At 37.3% G+C, this 16,607-nt stretch overlaps 1 protein-coding gene across 12 annotated transcripts in view; it reads right to left on the bottom strand.

Moving 5' to 3' along the window:
• The window catches only part of SMG1 (SMG1 nonsense mediated mRNA decay associated PI3K related kinase), a 96,960-nt gene that overhangs the window by 41,755 nt on the left and 38,598 nt on the right, over window positions 1–16,607 (bottom strand). For all 12 annotated transcript variants that reach the window (XR_016387801.1, XM_089896093.1, XM_089896094.1 and 9 more), the window contains 17 exons: window positions 15,385–15,486; window positions 14,508–14,777; window positions 12,858–12,988; window positions 12,183–12,344; window positions 11,624–11,742; window positions 11,068–11,155; window positions 10,877–10,978; window positions 10,342–10,482; window positions 9,547–9,746; window positions 8,956–9,152; window positions 8,626–8,787; window positions 7,018–7,172; window positions 5,171–5,313; window positions 4,817–5,018; window positions 1,878–1,987; window positions 1,059–1,206; window positions 514–673 (listed from right to left, as the gene is read on the bottom strand). Coding sequence is in view for 11 of the 12 variants with exons in the window: in XM_089896093.1 (XP_089752219.1) it covers window positions 514–673; window positions 1,059–1,206; window positions 1,878–1,987; window positions 4,817–5,018; window positions 5,171–5,313; window positions 7,018–7,172; window positions 8,626–8,787; window positions 8,956–9,152; window positions 9,547–9,746; window positions 10,342–10,482; window positions 10,877–10,978; window positions 11,068–11,155; window positions 11,624–11,742; window positions 12,183–12,344; window positions 12,858–12,988; window positions 14,508–14,777; window positions 15,385–15,486 (2,592 nt within the window). In the remaining variant the exon portion in view is untranslated. The remainder of the gene's footprint in view (window positions 1–513; window positions 674–1,058; window positions 1,207–1,877; window positions 1,988–4,816; window positions 5,019–5,170; window positions 5,314–7,017; window positions 7,173–8,625; window positions 8,788–8,955; window positions 9,153–9,546; window positions 9,747–10,341; window positions 10,483–10,876; window positions 10,979–11,067; window positions 11,156–11,623; window positions 11,743–12,182; window positions 12,345–12,857; window positions 12,989–14,507; window positions 14,778–15,384; window positions 15,487–16,607) is intronic.

Genomic DNA, 16,607 nt, shown 5'->3' with positions numbered 1-16,607 from the left:
TTGGGAAGGGCCCATCTTTGGTTAAACTTTACCCTATTTGGAAGGAAGAGGCACAGTCTCTTCTTTTCAGTCAAATCTGAAATTTATATAATCTGGTATACATTTACGTAACCAACTCCTCTTCCAAAAAAATGGAGGGAGGGAGGGAGGGAGGGAGGGAGGGAGGGAGGGAGGAAGGAACGAAGGAAGGAAGGAAGGAAGGAAGGAAGGGAGGAAGGGAGGGAGGGAGGGAGGGAGGGAGGGAGGGAGGGAGGGAGGGAGGGAGGGAGGGAGAAAAAACCCTAAGCAACCAGCCATCCTTGAGATTATACATCTTAGGTTCCATCTTCCTCACATACTTCTCCAATAAAAATTTGCCTGAAAATAGAATTTTAGATTTCTGGATTTACTTACTAGCTTGTCCAAAAAATGCTACAAATGCTATTTTAAAAATGTGAAAAACAGCCTTTATTCCACACTAATGCCTATTAATGTTCAGAAGGATATCCTGGTTAAAAATACACATATACACACCTCTGTTGAAAGTCTGCTAGAAACTGTGTTCTCCAAAGCAGAAGAGCAATACAGCTGTAAGGTACTTAGAACTGGCAGAGACTGTGAAACCGTTAAAGTAGAAAGTCTCAGTGGCCCAATAGCTATGCGGCAGGTTTGCTTCAAGTACTTCACCACGTTTCTGAAAGAAAATATTTACTGCTAATTAATAAATAAGATTTTCCAACTTGTAACCACTAAAGGGATATGGCAGTGTGATAAGATGCTATTATACTGGCATCCAAAGTGGGGGAAGAAAAAGGAACTGCCTGCTCTTAAGTAAAATGACACAAGCAAGTCAAGATATCAATATTAGCTTTTGGGGATATAAAACTTTTAATTTTACTTAGTTTCAACCTCTGTATATTAGCAAGTGACATTCACATATCATATGACTTCTACAACTAAAATGAAGCTATCATGACTAGCGCTGCAGTGATCTGGTAACTGTCTCACCCCCACCAATCTACACACATTTACCATATGGTACACATAATGCATATTCACCTCCTTAGGCTTACACTTACTCAGTTATAGACTGCCACTTCTGATCTTGTTCTATGTGGTTTAAAGCAGTTGCCAAACAAACAGAACTTCTCAACAACTGAACTTCAATGGACTTCTGAAGTTCCCTTGGATCTGGACTTAACATGTTAGGAAGCAGTTTTTTCATATCTACAGAAATTGAATAAGTTCCACTAAGTTAATTTGCTTTTAACAAGGTACCTTGACAGTATTAAAAAACAATCACCAATGAATACCTCCTTTCATGTTTAAGTTCATATTTAAGTTCAGGCAGTTTCATATTAAGTTCAGATACTACGATTAAGCATTTCTGGTAGCTATATAAAAATACTTCACATAAAATAATACCTCAGACCTCTCAAAATGAGTTCAAAGACTCAAAAATCAGTAAGTCAACCTACTACTTAAAAGGGGCAAACACTGAATTTAGCAAGTCAATGTTAACACACAAAATATTCATAATACTAACTTCAGTACTACATTTTACAAAATGCTTCAGTTGTGACAAAGAAATTAATTAATGAACCACATCAAGATGTCAAGCAAGAAAAATATTTAAACACAACTTGCACTTTTTCAAAGAAAATGGCTAGATAAATCTCTAAGTGTTACAGTAGCCTTACTTAGTTTGCTTAATTTGAATTAAACTATTTTTCATTTGCTAAATCAAAGGTAAAGGGAACAGCCCTAATTTTTTGCTTCACACTCTGCCCCAAAAAATGTACAGAAAAACTTCCAGATTTTCCACTAAAATATACTAAGTCAAACATTTCAAACAACTTGTTCATTAAAATACTTAATTTTAAAATTATCTCAAATACCTATTTTTTCTTTTGATCCTCCAGCAAGTAGATTGATATTTTCTCCTGGTAACAATTCTAATTGCTCAGTACATTCAACAAACTCTCCAGATTCAAAACTGCTTAGTGATCTGTAATTAAAATATTGGTTAGCTTATTTTACACTCTATCCAGCCTGTGGAACCATTCAAAAATACAGAACAAATTCTAGAAAAAGAAAGCAGTTATACAGAATTCCTTTGATGGAAGTTCCTTCCACGTAGGCCACCATTTTATTTTTACTTTGAAGATGTGACTACCATCTTAATTAGAGTGGCAAACTGGAAAGTCATAGCTACAGACATTCAGTTTAGCATACTCAACCCTCCATGTTTCCTTCCTCTTTTTGCAGTCTGTTATCCTTGGGGGCCCGACCAAAACACTAACAGTAGAGCTCTGCAGGGCAACTTCAACATCTAGTTCTCCCCAAGTTACCACTAAATTCCCTGCATGGCCTCACTGCTCACCTAAAGCGCAAGCCCCAGTAGGTCTCCTATTCTATTAATCTCAATCTGATATCCTACTCCTGCCTTCTTTCATTGCTGGCCTCCCTCCTCCTCTCCCTTTTCCACTGTTTCCTGGAAGCTGTTTCTCTTCTTTCAAAGAATTTTTCCTTCCCTTCTCCTCACCTTACCTGAAAATGGTACACCTCTGGAACTCCTTCCGATAGTCTGTAGCTTCAATGCCAGGATGAGGGCCTTACCCTCCTAGCAACCCACTGCTACTTCCAGATCTTGCATTCTGTTCGCATTCCTATTACAGCTGTTCTCCAACCAACAAGATGACTTACAGTTTCTCAATTTCCCTCTTTTCCATTAATCTCTCATCTTTTCCTGTCCCTCTCACTATGTCACCTCCCTTACATTTCCAGCACTGAATATAGCACTGAAAGTGTACATCACTTGACTGTACCTGCTTCTACCTTAATAAACCCCAAGCTTGGATCAATGCAACCATCAGCTTCTCAGGTGAGCCATAATCACTTGGCACTGATGAACTGTCTCGGTGTGGTGACCAACACACTTATCATTTCTGCCACCACAGAAACGGCAGGTCTGCTGTGTCCCCACTATGCTCTACAATGCCCTTGCACTTTCAGCTAATGACTGACACCTCAGGAAAAAAACAAACACAGACTGTTTTCATTTTCTCTACCTTTACCCCCCAATCCACATGCACTCCCCAAACTGTATATATCCAACTTTAACTGCTTTCCTTGAGGCACAGGAAAGGTGGAGTCCAGTTAATCCTTCAATCACTCTTCTTTACCCTGCTTCTTCAACGTCTTCTTATGGCTCCTTCCCCAAGGCTTAAAAGAACATTTAATCTCTCCAACATTTATAATAAACACACAGTACTCTGTTCCAGCCACAGCGTTCCTTCCTTGACTTCATTACCCAATTAACCTAACTAAAACTTCATTTTCAAGTTTCTCCACCACTCCACAGTATTCAACCTGGCTGCTTCTCCTTCTCTCTCTACAAAGCTCTTCTTGCTCAGTCTATGAAGCTCCCTACAAGGATGATTATTCCTGTCTGGTTCTTCTGCATCTCTAACATTGCCTTCCTCAATGTCCTTGTGTTTTCTTCAGCGGCTTCTTCTCCCATCCCTTAACAAAGATGCTCAAAAGGACTCTCACCATGGCCCTCTTTCTTTTTCACTCACTCTTCTCCAGAGCATTATCTGTGGTTTGGTGGTTTATGAAGGCTCTGGAGTATAAAGAGTGAAAAAGAAAGAGGGCCTGTAAGTATCACCTATATACTAATGATTCCCCAAATCTCTCTCCAGCTTAGGGTTTTCACCTTAGTTCCAAATCCAATTCTTAACTGCTTACTAAAACAATCTTGTCTGCATATTTCACATACTTTAAACATACTTCATTGTTCGCTGTGTGTTCCTACTTCAATTAATAGCATCTGTTTTCCTCCCTCTACCTTTGCCCCACAGATCAATGGTCTACATGCGTCCACGCTGGCCCTTTACCTCCAGTCTCCTGACAACCCAGCAGAGTGAGCCAGTAAGTCAGATCATGATATGCCTCTCTTACTCAAATCCCACCTAAGATTTCCTACCTTATTGGGAGTCAAAGTCTTTTTCAGAGTTCCCACCTACTTCTCTACCCTTATCTATTATTCACTCTGCTCCAACCACAGTGGCTTCCCAGGCATTTCCAGAACACTCCAAGCCTATCATCCTTGCGTCAGGTCTGTTTCAAGTCTGTGCTCAAATGACATCCTGATGGCATTCCCCAACCTAGTCTGTGTGTCTCCTCCTCACTAGAAGGTTAGCTCCTCAAGGGTTAGAATTTGTGTCTGTCGTACACAGTGCTACACCCCAGTGGCTGGCACTCAGTACGTGCTCAATGCTGAAACTACCCATTAATTCATTTACTCACTACAAGCTGAGCTCCTTGATGGTGAGGACAGCTAATGACCCTTATCATCCCAGCGAAGTGTCTGGGACACAGCCTGTACTCAAATTTCAAATTAAGAGATTAATAAATGCAGAGAGGAATAAGGGAAAAACAAAAAAGGGAGTTTAATTTACAAATGTCATAAACTCTGACCTCTTTATAATAAATGTTTTTGATATATTCACACCTAATTTAGAAACAAAGCCATCAAACGTTATCCTTTCTAAAGCAGTGACAAATTTCTCTTTATATTCATCATGATTTTAGAACAGGCTCTGAGAATCAATACCAAATGACTGCTTCAACATAGAAATCTGTCTTCCCATTGCATGAATACCCACCTCACCTCTAATGTTGGTTTTTCATTGTAGTCATTTTTAGAATGGCAGTATTATTAGAACTATAACCATCGTGCCATAGTAAATATGGACAATTTTAATATTTTTCTGCCATAAAAGACGACTTTAAATTTACTGAAAATTTGTTTAATGGGGTAAGAAATCCTTACTTTATGTAGTTGAAATCAGCTTTTAGGTTGAGAGAAGTACTGCTGGTACTCTTTTTCAAGTCATGGATAGCATTCTGCCATTCCTGTACAGCAGTCCAATCAGCAATTGAAATGTAGCACTCACATGCTTTATTTCCCAAGTAATTTATAACCTCAGGAGAAGAGTCAGTTGGTTTGGACAGCACAGTTTTTCTGGATTCACCTGAGTGAAAGTATTTCATAAAATAGAGAGAGAGAGAGAGACCCAAAGCGGTTATAAATATTTCAAAGAGCAGAGAAATCTAAAAATATACAGTAAAATCATGAGCACAAACTATTTGACTACAACTTTTTATTTAAACCCTGAATGCTCACCATTCAAAGAATGTTTGGGGCTGGCACTGTTACGCCCAGCATTAGCCAATGTGAGAACAGATTTGTCGAAGCTGGAGATGCAGCAATCAACACCTGTCATGGCACACAGGTGCTCCTGGTATTCCACAGAGGCCTTTTCAAACCTTCAACACAAGTTCAAACAGTCTTATTTTTTAATTATCCACATATTTCATTTCTAAAAAACTGGAAAGAATGAGTTAATCAATTGAGCTGAGACAATGAGTTGATTATTCTGTGTGGGGCTGAGCAGGCACAAAATTAGATCTCTTCCTCACAAAAAATGAAAATAAGTTCAAAAATAGTTAAATGTTTAAGAGACAGTATAAAATAACTAACAGAATATATCAGTATTTAATCTCAATGTGTGCAAAGACTAAATAGAAAAACAAACACAAGAAAAAAAATACATAAAGTTAACAGATCTAATGACATCATAATTTGAAACTTCTGGGCATCCAAAAAAAAAAAGGGACTTCCCTGGTGGCACAGTGGTTAAGAATCTGCCTGCCAATGCAGGGGACACAGGTTGGAGCCCTGGTCGGGGAAGATCGCACATGCCGTGGAGCAACTAAGCCTGTGCTCTAGAGCCCGTGAGCCACAACTACTGAGCCTGCGTGCCACAACTACTGAAGCCTGCACACCTAGAGTCCGTGCTCCGCAACAAGAGAAGCCACTGCAATGAGAAGCCCGCGCACTGCAGCGAAGAGTAACCCCTGCTCACCGCAACAAGAAAAAGCCCCCACACAGCAACAAAGACCCAACACAGCCAAAAATAAAAATAAATAAATTTATTTTTAAAAAAACATGAACATTAAAAACAAATTACCAATCAAGAAGTTAGCATCAATAATCTTGGTGTATAATAAAATCTCACAGATCAATAATGAAAAAACCGAGAGGCCACAAAGACATAATCTATGTTTTTAAAAATCACAAATGGTCAATAACATATGGGGAAAGTTCTACTATTAATAAAGAAATGTAAATTAAACATTTTCACTAATATGGTGGCAGGGTTCTTGTTTCTCAGTAGCCCTCTGTATTCACAAACGTGCAGGGAAGAGGTGTTACTCTACTGTTAGAGATACAAATTGGAACCATCTTTTATGTAGGGTAAATTAGCAATAGTCTATATCATATGCCTTATGGTCTATAGCCTTTCTTCTAGTAAATCAACTTGTAGGAATGCATTCAAAGAAAACAAGAGCAAAGAATTAAGTACCATGGTGCATTAAGATTAGTAAAAACATCACAAATAACCTTGCTGTCCAACAATAAGGAACGTTAAATTATGGTGCATTCCCAAAAAAAAAAGAAAAAGGAATGTGTTGTTAAAAATCACATCGTAGAATATTTAACATGGCAAAATATTTTTTTAAATATTACTGAGTAGAAAAAGCAAAATCATGAGACCAGCAGAAATACTGCTATTCTGTGAAGAGGATAAAAAACTATATATAAGAGAAAAAAGAACTAGAAAGAAGGCATATATGTACACCAAAACTAAGAGTTGCCACTAAGAGATGGAATTATGAGCCATTCTTTTATTTTCCCTACATTTTCCAGATTTGGTAAAACTTACATAAGCATACATAGAGGCACTGAATGAGTTTACCTAGAGCGATGAGTTTGAACATTTAGTGCACAGAGCTAATGAGCAAGAACTCTGGCCATAAAGGGCAATTTGTATCAGACTCTTACATGAAAGGTTATCAATTAAGAATCAACATTAAGCGTAATTAACATTTAATTACAATGTTAGTCAGTAATACAAAAAAATTTAACATAGAGAAATCCTATCACCCATTTCCTTCCTTCCGACTTACCTCCCTTCAGCCTGTTGGGCCACTGAATTAATCCAGAGAAGATTTTTTCCAATGACCGAAGATGACCAGGCAGCAATTCCCTGGATAGCTTCAGGACAATGAAGTTCACACAGTGCTTCTACCACCATCATGATAGTTACTTCCAATTCATTCCCCTGAGAGTGGCATTCAGAAAAATCAATCACAGACCTCAATACCTTCAAAATCCAAATCTCTACTAAATTTATAACTACGGATCACAATCTAAAGCCTGAAGTCAAATTTATTTAACAATTATTTTTACAACAATGAAACTGCATTATTGGAATTACCTAAAATGTTACATATAATGTAGATACAAAGGGGGGTGGTGGTGATGGACCTTAATAGCACATGTGTGTCAGTCTTTACAAAACAAACTTACTTAAACATTTAAACCGTGGCATCTTTGGGAGTAACACGTGAAGTAAATATAAAACAAAAATTAAATAACCATGAATTAAAGAATGCTTAATTTTATGTCTTTGAATATTGCCTACTGACATTACCTTAACTAGTAAACATGTGCAATTTTTGGATTCCACTTACTTAGTGACCCTACTTACTAGCCAGCACATTTCCCTACATTATAACATTATTAGTACTATACTATTACATCTATTATAAAATTATTACTTTCTTATACTTATATAATCATTATAAATTGTTATAAAAATTCTTTCTTCTATACACAAATTTCTTAGAATTACCTTTAAAGTTCTAACCCTTAAGCATAAGTAATGAATATTTTCATTCTAAGTAAAAAATATGAATAGGTGACCCTGGAAGTTACTGCTTGTATAAAAATACTGGAACAAAAGCTTTAAAAATGAATAGAACCGGGCTTCCCTGGTGGCGCAGTGGTTGGGAATCCGCCTGCCAATGCAGGGTACACGGGTTCAAGCCCTGGTCCGGGAGGATCCTGCATGCTGTAGAGCAGCTAAGCCCATATGCCACAGCTGCTGAGCCTGCACTCTGGAGCCCACGAGCCACAACTACTGAAGCCCACGTGCCTAGAGCCCATGCTCCGCAACAGGAGAGGCTACCACAGCGAAGAGTGGCCGCCGCTCTCAGCAACTAGAGAGGACCCGCATACAGCAGCGAAGACCCAATGCAGCCAAAAATTAAATAAATGAATAAATATATTTTTTTTAAAGTTCATTAAAAAAAAAACGGGGGCTTCCCCGGTGGCACAGTGGTTGAGAATCGGCCTGCCAATGCAGGGGACACGGGTTCGAGCCCTGGTCTGGGAAGATCCCACATGCCGCGGAGCAACTGGACCCATGAGCCACAACTACTGAGCCTGCCTATCTGGAGCATGTGCTCCGCAGCAAGAGAGGCCGCAACAGTTAGAGGCCCGCGCACTGCAATGAAGAGTGGCCCCCGCTCGCTGCAACTAGAGAAAGCCCTTGCACAGAAACGAAGATCCAACAGAGCCAAAAATAATTAATAAATAAATAAAATTATATTTAAAAAAAATGAATAGAACCTTTAACTTCTTTTATCCATAGATTAGATCATACCAAAGGAATTAAGCCCAAATTTTTCTAATTAACAGATTTAATTAACTCCACACACACACCACTTTACCTGAGATGAATTTGTCTTCATTTCTGTAAGTAAGTCGAAGCCATGTCTCACTGTCACAGCAGGCTGTCCTGCCAACAATCCAACCCTCATGATGGAGAGTCGGATCCGAGTCAGCCAGTCTTGACAAGTTTGGCGATTGGTATAGAAAAAAGTCCTAATGACCTTTAGACGAGAAAGAAGAGCTCAGGACTGGTTCAAATTACAGGCAGAGATGTCTCAAATACACATAAAGCATATACATAGGTCCACTGCGATTTCAGCTCTGCACACACACACTGCCAGGTTTGACCACGAAACTGACCAAGCAACATTCAGCCCACTGAAACCAACCTTGGGAGGTGATGTTAATGCATTGGCACATCCCTCATATGCATTATACATTAACTTCTCCAGGTTTTCCAGATACTGCAGAAGAAGCACAAGTCTAAGCTGGTTGCTACTGTGGCCTTCATCATTGTCTGCAGTTGTCCACTGACTAACATCTTGATCGGGGTTTAATGTGTGAGCTGCAAGACTTCTAATGATACCTAAAACCAAAAACAGCATTCCAAATTTAAAAGGAATCTTCAAAGATTCTAGAAGTTCTTAGAGATAATTTCACAAATTCACATTTATCAAGTATCCTCTGTATATTCATCATTTAGAAACAAAAGTCCCAACAAGATCTTTTCATTTTTAGAGGAAAAAAACATCTTCTCCACACAAATCCCCTAAATTTGTGAACAAAAACACATACAACATGATTATTTAGTAAAAGTTTATTCTAACAAACATATCTAAAAGATTAACTGATAAAGTACTAAAGAAAAAAGTCGTATACTCTCAAATTTTTGCTTTAACAAGATAAGAAATCCATTATTTCTTAATGTAAGCTTGAAAGTATTTACATCACAAAGTTTGAAACAATGCAGAGTCAATTACCTTCAATTGTCTGGAAGGTATCCTGAGCTCTGCCCAGTGGGGTTCTCAACTTAGAAAGGACAGTGAACTGTGCTGCTTCCCAAATAGCCCACTGCCAAAGGACAGCATCTGTCTTTAGTAGATTGCGGGGAATTGTTGATTGGTCACGTTTATCCAGTCTCTGGCAGCTATAGAACAATCTTTCTAACCAATTGTCCTTCCTGGGAAAAGCAGTTTCATATTTAACAGACAATGATAACTTCGTTAAAAAAAAAAAAAAAAAAAAGACAAAAACAAAAAACAAACTGCAAGGGAAATGGGAGTAGGGGACTACAATCTTCCCTACTTGAAAAAGGCAAACATGTAAAATTGGGAAGCATTGTCCCCACCTCTCATTTTAAAGAGGTCTTTTAGAGTTGAAATAGGATGGGGTATGGTATAGACAGATTATTAGGGTAAAAGGCTCATGACAATTTGGCTATCAGGATAAAACATTCATTGCAACTAAAAATCTCCAGAATGCCTATGCCCCCAGGCCCCTCTGCAAAGCACTGATGACTAGGTCAGATCAGTTAATTGTCAACTACATTTCACCATCACTGTCAGTTGCAAAGCCCATTTTTATTTCTTCAGATGCCATCTTCAAAGCAATTCCTCCTACTACTGAAAACTTAAAACAACCCATTTGAGAAGAATATTACTTTCTACTCTGCCACCCCTGACATATTTTCTCCTCAAAACTGGGCACAGGGTTAAGACATTCATGTATATTTAAATTACTTTTCCCAGATGAAAGAGTCAAAGAAATAATCTTACCCTGTTCTATGAGAGTTCCCATACAAAATAAAGCTAATAACATCAGAGAAATCTTGTGGGTGGAATGTGTTACTTGGCGCTTTACTCATGTGACTTCTTAATGCTAAAGAAATTTCTTGAATTTCTGTGTGGTTGTTATTGCTGTAGACAGAAAATAAAATCATTGTTATGCAAAATGTTTTCGTTAAAAAGTTAGTTCATACTGGAAATGAATCATTTCCCTGCCAACTAAATTTGAAAGTAAAAACTGATAAAATTAAGACTTAAAAAATACATACAGAAATGTTACAACTTTGAAATTTAAGGTTCTTAAAGCACCAAAATTGACCTAATTTAAAACTATAAAAGAATACAATTTAGTTTTATGAATAATAACTACTGAGAAACATATTTTGACATTATAAGTATTATTCTGTAGCAATTATCATCTCTTCAGTCACTGAGAAGTGCCATACAAGATGTGATATTAATTCACTAATAGGCAACTTGTCTTTTCCTGAACTAAACATTGTGGGATGTCTTTGCACCAACATACCTCAAGACAACATCTAAAGGAATTGACTTCAATAGCTTTCCAAATGCTTGTCGAATACGAGTTCCACTATGGACTAGTTGAACACGGCAAACATCAACACACCTACAAAAAATGAAACAGATAATACAAGTGTGGAATATTTCCAAGGATCAAAAGGGCCAGGGTCAAAATATTGGATCTTTAATCCATACCTCTGTAAAAGATCGTCTGGTAAGGAAGAGGACAAAGCATGTAGACTGCTGCATGCTTGTAGACAGATATTCACATCTTCGACAAGAGCTATTAAAAATTTAAAGACACTTTCAGCTTGCCAGAAGAAATTATATGCCACTATGTCATAATTTTCTGAATCCATTCATTTCAATAAACAATGAGTGCCTACTATGGATGAGGGGCTGCTCCTGCCTGGAACCATCACTGGCAGTAACATTTGGGAAAATGATACTCTCAACAAAACCCACTCAGGGTGACTAGTCTTCACCCAAACCTTTCTCTGAAGGAAACTTTAAAAGTACATGGAATGTATAAACAATCACATAAGCTTAAAAATGTGACAATCACTTAAAAACAACTTGTTTTTCACATATTAAGAATGGCAAAAAAATTAAGACAGATTATGCATTTGTCATTAAAATGGGGATGATACATCTCCAGTCATGAAAAGCACTCAAGTGACTATCTTTCTGCCATTAACAAAGATCTCTTTTAAGCACTGATTAACAAAATTAAATAATCTCAGATTCTTACTGTTGGCTAAAAGGCCTTTGCAAAATTTATGGAAAGATGGAAGAGAGAATAAAGGTGCGTATGTTTCAGACTTCCTCATTAAAACAGCCACTTCCAAAGCCCAGGTCATTAATAGTTTCCTGAAACACAAAATATACAGTTGATTTCACATTAAAAAAAAATAGAAAAACACCTTGAAAGACCTATTCTTTTTACATTAGTTTTCTTTTGGTCTTTTAAATACCTCAAGCGATAAGAAACAAATATTAAAACTAGAGAAATTCCTTTGCCAAAACTGTCTTTTAAGAAAATCTCCCCAAACTAGCATAAATCGTAGCAAAAAATATTTTTAAATCTCTATAAATATATTCATCTATAAAATATTGCAGGAGGGGGAGGTTTTATGTAATTCTTTCAGGAAAGAACAAGAAATTCTAGATTAAATAATAAAACAAAAATTTAAAGTGTTTCATAATGAAGACGTTGCTCTACCCATTCAAATGACAGTCTTCATTTCTTTTTCTCAAATTATGAAGCCAAATTAACAAAAGTTAGAAACAATATTATAAGTATTAGTTACCTTGTGTCCTGGTTAAGATTATCTTTCTTAAGCAATATTCCCAGGAGATTTAATATAATTGAGAAATGTTTTTTTGTAGCTGTAGTTACAGTACTAATCACCGCTCCATCAAACAAGGATGGGGACGAGGAACTAAGACTGCTAGATATAAAGTGGTCATGCCTGGAAGACAAAATTTGGATCATCTTTTCATCTCTCATGTTTAAAAAAAAGGCAATTCCAAAGTTAAGTCAATACACATTTTAAAAAATGTACTCTAGGGACTTCCTTGGTGGCGCAGTGGTTAAGAATCCGCCTGCCAATGCAGGGGACATGGTTCGATCCCTGGTCGGGGAAGATCCCACATGCCACAGAGCAACTAAGCCCTTGCGCCACAACTACTGAGCCTGCGCTCTAGAGCCCGCGAGCCACAACTACTGAGCCCGAGTGCCACAACTTCTGAAGCCCATGCTCCACAACAAGAGAAGCCACCGCAATGAGAAGCCCACTCACAACGAAGAGTAGCTCCCGCTCGCCACTAGAGAAAGCCCGCACACAGCAATGAAGACCCAATACAGCCGAAAATAAATTTATAAAATAAAATAAACTTATAAAATAAATGTATACTCTAAAGGACCCATCTTCCCTTTAAAAAAAAAATTTTTTTTTCTTAAGAGGTATATGTAAATACATTACCTGGTACAATGAGAATACAATGTGTAGAGCACTGCGTACTGAATGGCAGGGAAGTGAACAGCCAGGTCGCCATGCACAACCATCAGATTCTTACTAAGGAGTGCAAAGACAGTTGGAGACAGCGCCCACATCTGATGACATACAAAAGAAAGTAAACGTATGGCTCCTACAAGACATACATGAGCATACAAAAAGTTTATCCTTCAAAATATGTCTACACATTTTTAAAAATTAAAATTGACAGATTTAAATTTGGAAACAAGCTAGTACACTAAACCTGGGATCAACAAATATCTCTTGTGAAGATGAGAGTAAATATCTCAGCCTTTGCAGGCCACATGACACCTCTGGTACAACGTCCAACTCCTCAACTCTGCCACTGCAGAGAGAAAAGTTACAGACAAAAAAACAGGAATAAAAGTGGCTATGTTCCAATAAAAATTCTTTACAGAAAGAGGTGATGTTTGGTGATGGTTGCACAATTCTGTGAGTATACTAAAAGTCAATGAATTGCATACTTTAAATGAGTATTATAATGTATGTGAATTATATCTCAATATTTTTTTAAGAAAGAAAAAAAAAACACGTAGTGGGCTAGATTTGGTCCATGGACTGTAATTTGCTGATCCTTCATCTAAACAAAGCCCTTGCACCCTTCAGTGTAGTAGATCGTATTTCCTCAGTTTTCCATGTACTTCAAATGGCAAGTTGCCCTGTCCAGTGAGGAAAAAAGGCACACTCTGCCACTCTAAGCCTTTTCCATCCTTCCCTTTCTTTCCATTGCTAAGATACTCCTTTCCATCTGACTGCCCGGTCCCGACTCCCTCTCATTTCCAGAGTGCAGGATGTAAACCTCAAATCTGAGCACAATGTGAATTTCTCAACAACCAAATTTTAGAATGCAAAGAATAGAAGAGTCTACCGCAGCCTAGCAGTGAGGGAAAGAGCAGCTATGGAGGGACACAGGGCAGTCTGATCTAACAATATGGAAAGCATGCAAATATAAACATCAAATCTTGACTCTTCCCTCCCTTCTCTCTTAGACTACATTATCCCCTTAATAATATCCCATTACTTTTCATTATAAATCATGTTTTTCAATCCTGCAAGGTCCAATAGGAGGGAGGAATATACTAACCACAGCAATAATTATAAATGAAAAGCATGGTCACTTCAAATTTCTTACAGGAAATCTTTATTCTTTCTCCAAAAGAACATATGAATGTTCCTAGAGAAAAGTAGTTAGTCAAAAAATAAGGACCATATGGAAGCACTAACTCTAGTGGGAAGAAGGAAAAGAGTACCAGGGGAAGAAGGGGTTGCATATTAAAAGAACTATACAAACTTGTCCTGTGGAAAATGTTGACAATTTTTCTAAAAGCATGCTAGAGTAAATAGGAGAAAACATTAAAATACATTTTGTAAAAAATAAAACAAATATAAAAAACTTATCAAGGAAAGCAAGAGCTAAACATAATGGCAAGAAAATATTCCTGTCAATTTTAATTATCCAGGCATGTCCAAAATATGGCCGTTTGATCTATGTGATTCTGTAGACACACTGCCTTGATAGGTAAATGAAATATGTAAACATGCAATAAGAAGAGGCTGAAATGGGATAAAACAAAGACATTACAAGTAAATACTCACCCCAATCAGTGAGTTTTTAGCATTTCCAATTGTAGTCAGAGCACTGAGGTCAAATATAACTACAAATTTTGCATTGTCTACATTGAATACATGATTCTTAAAAGCCTCATGTTTTATTTCGGAACAGGCATCAGGAAGTTGTAGACTATGTAACAGGTTGTTTAGGGCACAAGTCATTTCTCCCAAAATCAATTTATAGGCAGTCTCCAGAACAGGAATATTCTTCAGGCTGAGCACTGCTTGATAAACAGCATGGGCTACAGCAACAACCTTAAAACAAGAATTCAGGAAAGTGATAATTAAATGGAAAGTATATTACTATCTGCATAATGGTGATGATGCACATCAGTTTAAGACGGATACATTTACTGTCCAAAACACCAAAGACCTTAATTTTTAAAAAAGCAATTTAGGAAACCTACATAGTATCAGTAAGCATTTTAAAATTTATAAAGCTTTATTTAAAAAAGGGTCCTCTAAATTAAAAATGAAAATGTGAAATTTCTTAAAACTCCTTTTTTTTTTCCAAGCCAGTATCAAAACACATACAAACAGCATTTTATTAAGATAGGTTTTCCTACATCTACTTAGAAAGTCTATAGTGGCTTTGACTGGGAGTCAGTTAGGAAGCTAACAATGAAGTATTATTTACAACATACACATCACATTTTAATAAAACAAATTTAATAAAACTATCTGCATATCACTCACCAAAGTATACAGTATGAAAATCAAATATTAAGTGAATCATTATAATTTCTATATTCTAAATCAAATATTTATCATTTCGATTTCATTTATGTAGCCTACTAAGGAACAGGAGTCAAACTCTTCAATGACCTAAGTTGATCAAAAGTCTGATCAATGAATCACTCACCTCTTTTTCTTTATGATAACGCAAAAATAGTAGTTTAGATGATGGTATAAATAGTTTTTCTACAAATGATGATGGCAGTTTTGTATTTATCTGTTCAACAATCTAAAAGAATAAAATAAGAAATGAGCTATCAATTCACAAAAGAACATGGAGGAATCTTAAATGCATATTTCTAAGGGAAAAAAAAAACAATATGAAAAGGCTGCATACTGTATGATTCTAACTATAAGACACTCTGGAAGAGGCAAAACTATAGGGGCTTCCCTGGTGGCGCAGTGGTTAAGAATCCACCTGCCAATGCAGGGGACGTGGGTTCGAGCCCTGGTCCGGGAAGATGCCGCCGAGCAACTAAGCCCGTGCGCCACAACTACTGAGCCTGCACTCTAGAGCCCACGAGTCACAACTATTGAGCCCACGTGCCACAACTACTGAAGCCCGCGTGCCTAGAGTCCATGCTCCACAACAAGACAAGCCACCACAATGAGAAGCCCGCGCACAGCAACGAAGACCCAGTGCAGCCAAAAATAAATAAATTCAAACAAACAAACAAACAAACAAAAACTATAGAGACAGTAAAAAGATCAGTGGTTGCCAGCCAGAAGAGGGGAGAGAATAGGTGGAACACAAGGGATTTTTAGGGCACTGAAACCCTTCTGCATGATACTGTAATGGTGAATACATGGCATTATACATTTGTCAAACCCATAGAATGTACAATACAGAGAGTGAACCCTAAAGTAAACTATGGACTTTAATTAATAATGATGTCTCAATTTGGCTCATCAGTTGTAATAAAAGTACCACACTAAAACTAAAGATATTAGTAATAGAGGAAACTACTGGGGGAAGAGGTTATATGGGAACTTTGTACATTCTGCTTAATTTTTCTGTAAACCTAAAAACTGCTCTGAAAAATAATCTATTAAAGAAAAAAGTAATATATCTAAGCTATATGTTTAGGCCTTAACATTGTGACATTAAAATGTTTAGATACCGAAATAGTATACATGTATTTACACTTAAACATGGTTTTTTTTTTCACATTGGCAAAGGGAAGTGTAACTATGGCAGAAATGTTTAGCAGAATGTCATCTAGAATTTGCTTTGAAATAATCCAGTTGGGGATGCAGGGATGGCAAGGAGGAGGCAGAGCGTAGGAGGCCTAGATGAAACCAGATGGGCCATGTGCTTCTAATTATAGAAACAGTATTAAGTATGCAGAG

This window comes from Delphinapterus leucas, chromosome 15 (genome assembly GCF_059928025.1).
Source record: "Delphinapterus leucas isolate spDelLeu-1000000601 "Yukka" chromosome 15, BTC_Dleu_Yukka2, whole genome shotgun sequence".
NCBI classification, from domain to species: domain Eukaryota; kingdom Metazoa; phylum Chordata; class Mammalia; order Artiodactyla; family Monodontidae; genus Delphinapterus; species Delphinapterus leucas.
The sequence above is the reverse complement of the archived record's forward strand: the minus strand, read 5'-3'. Positions and strand labels throughout refer to the sequence as shown.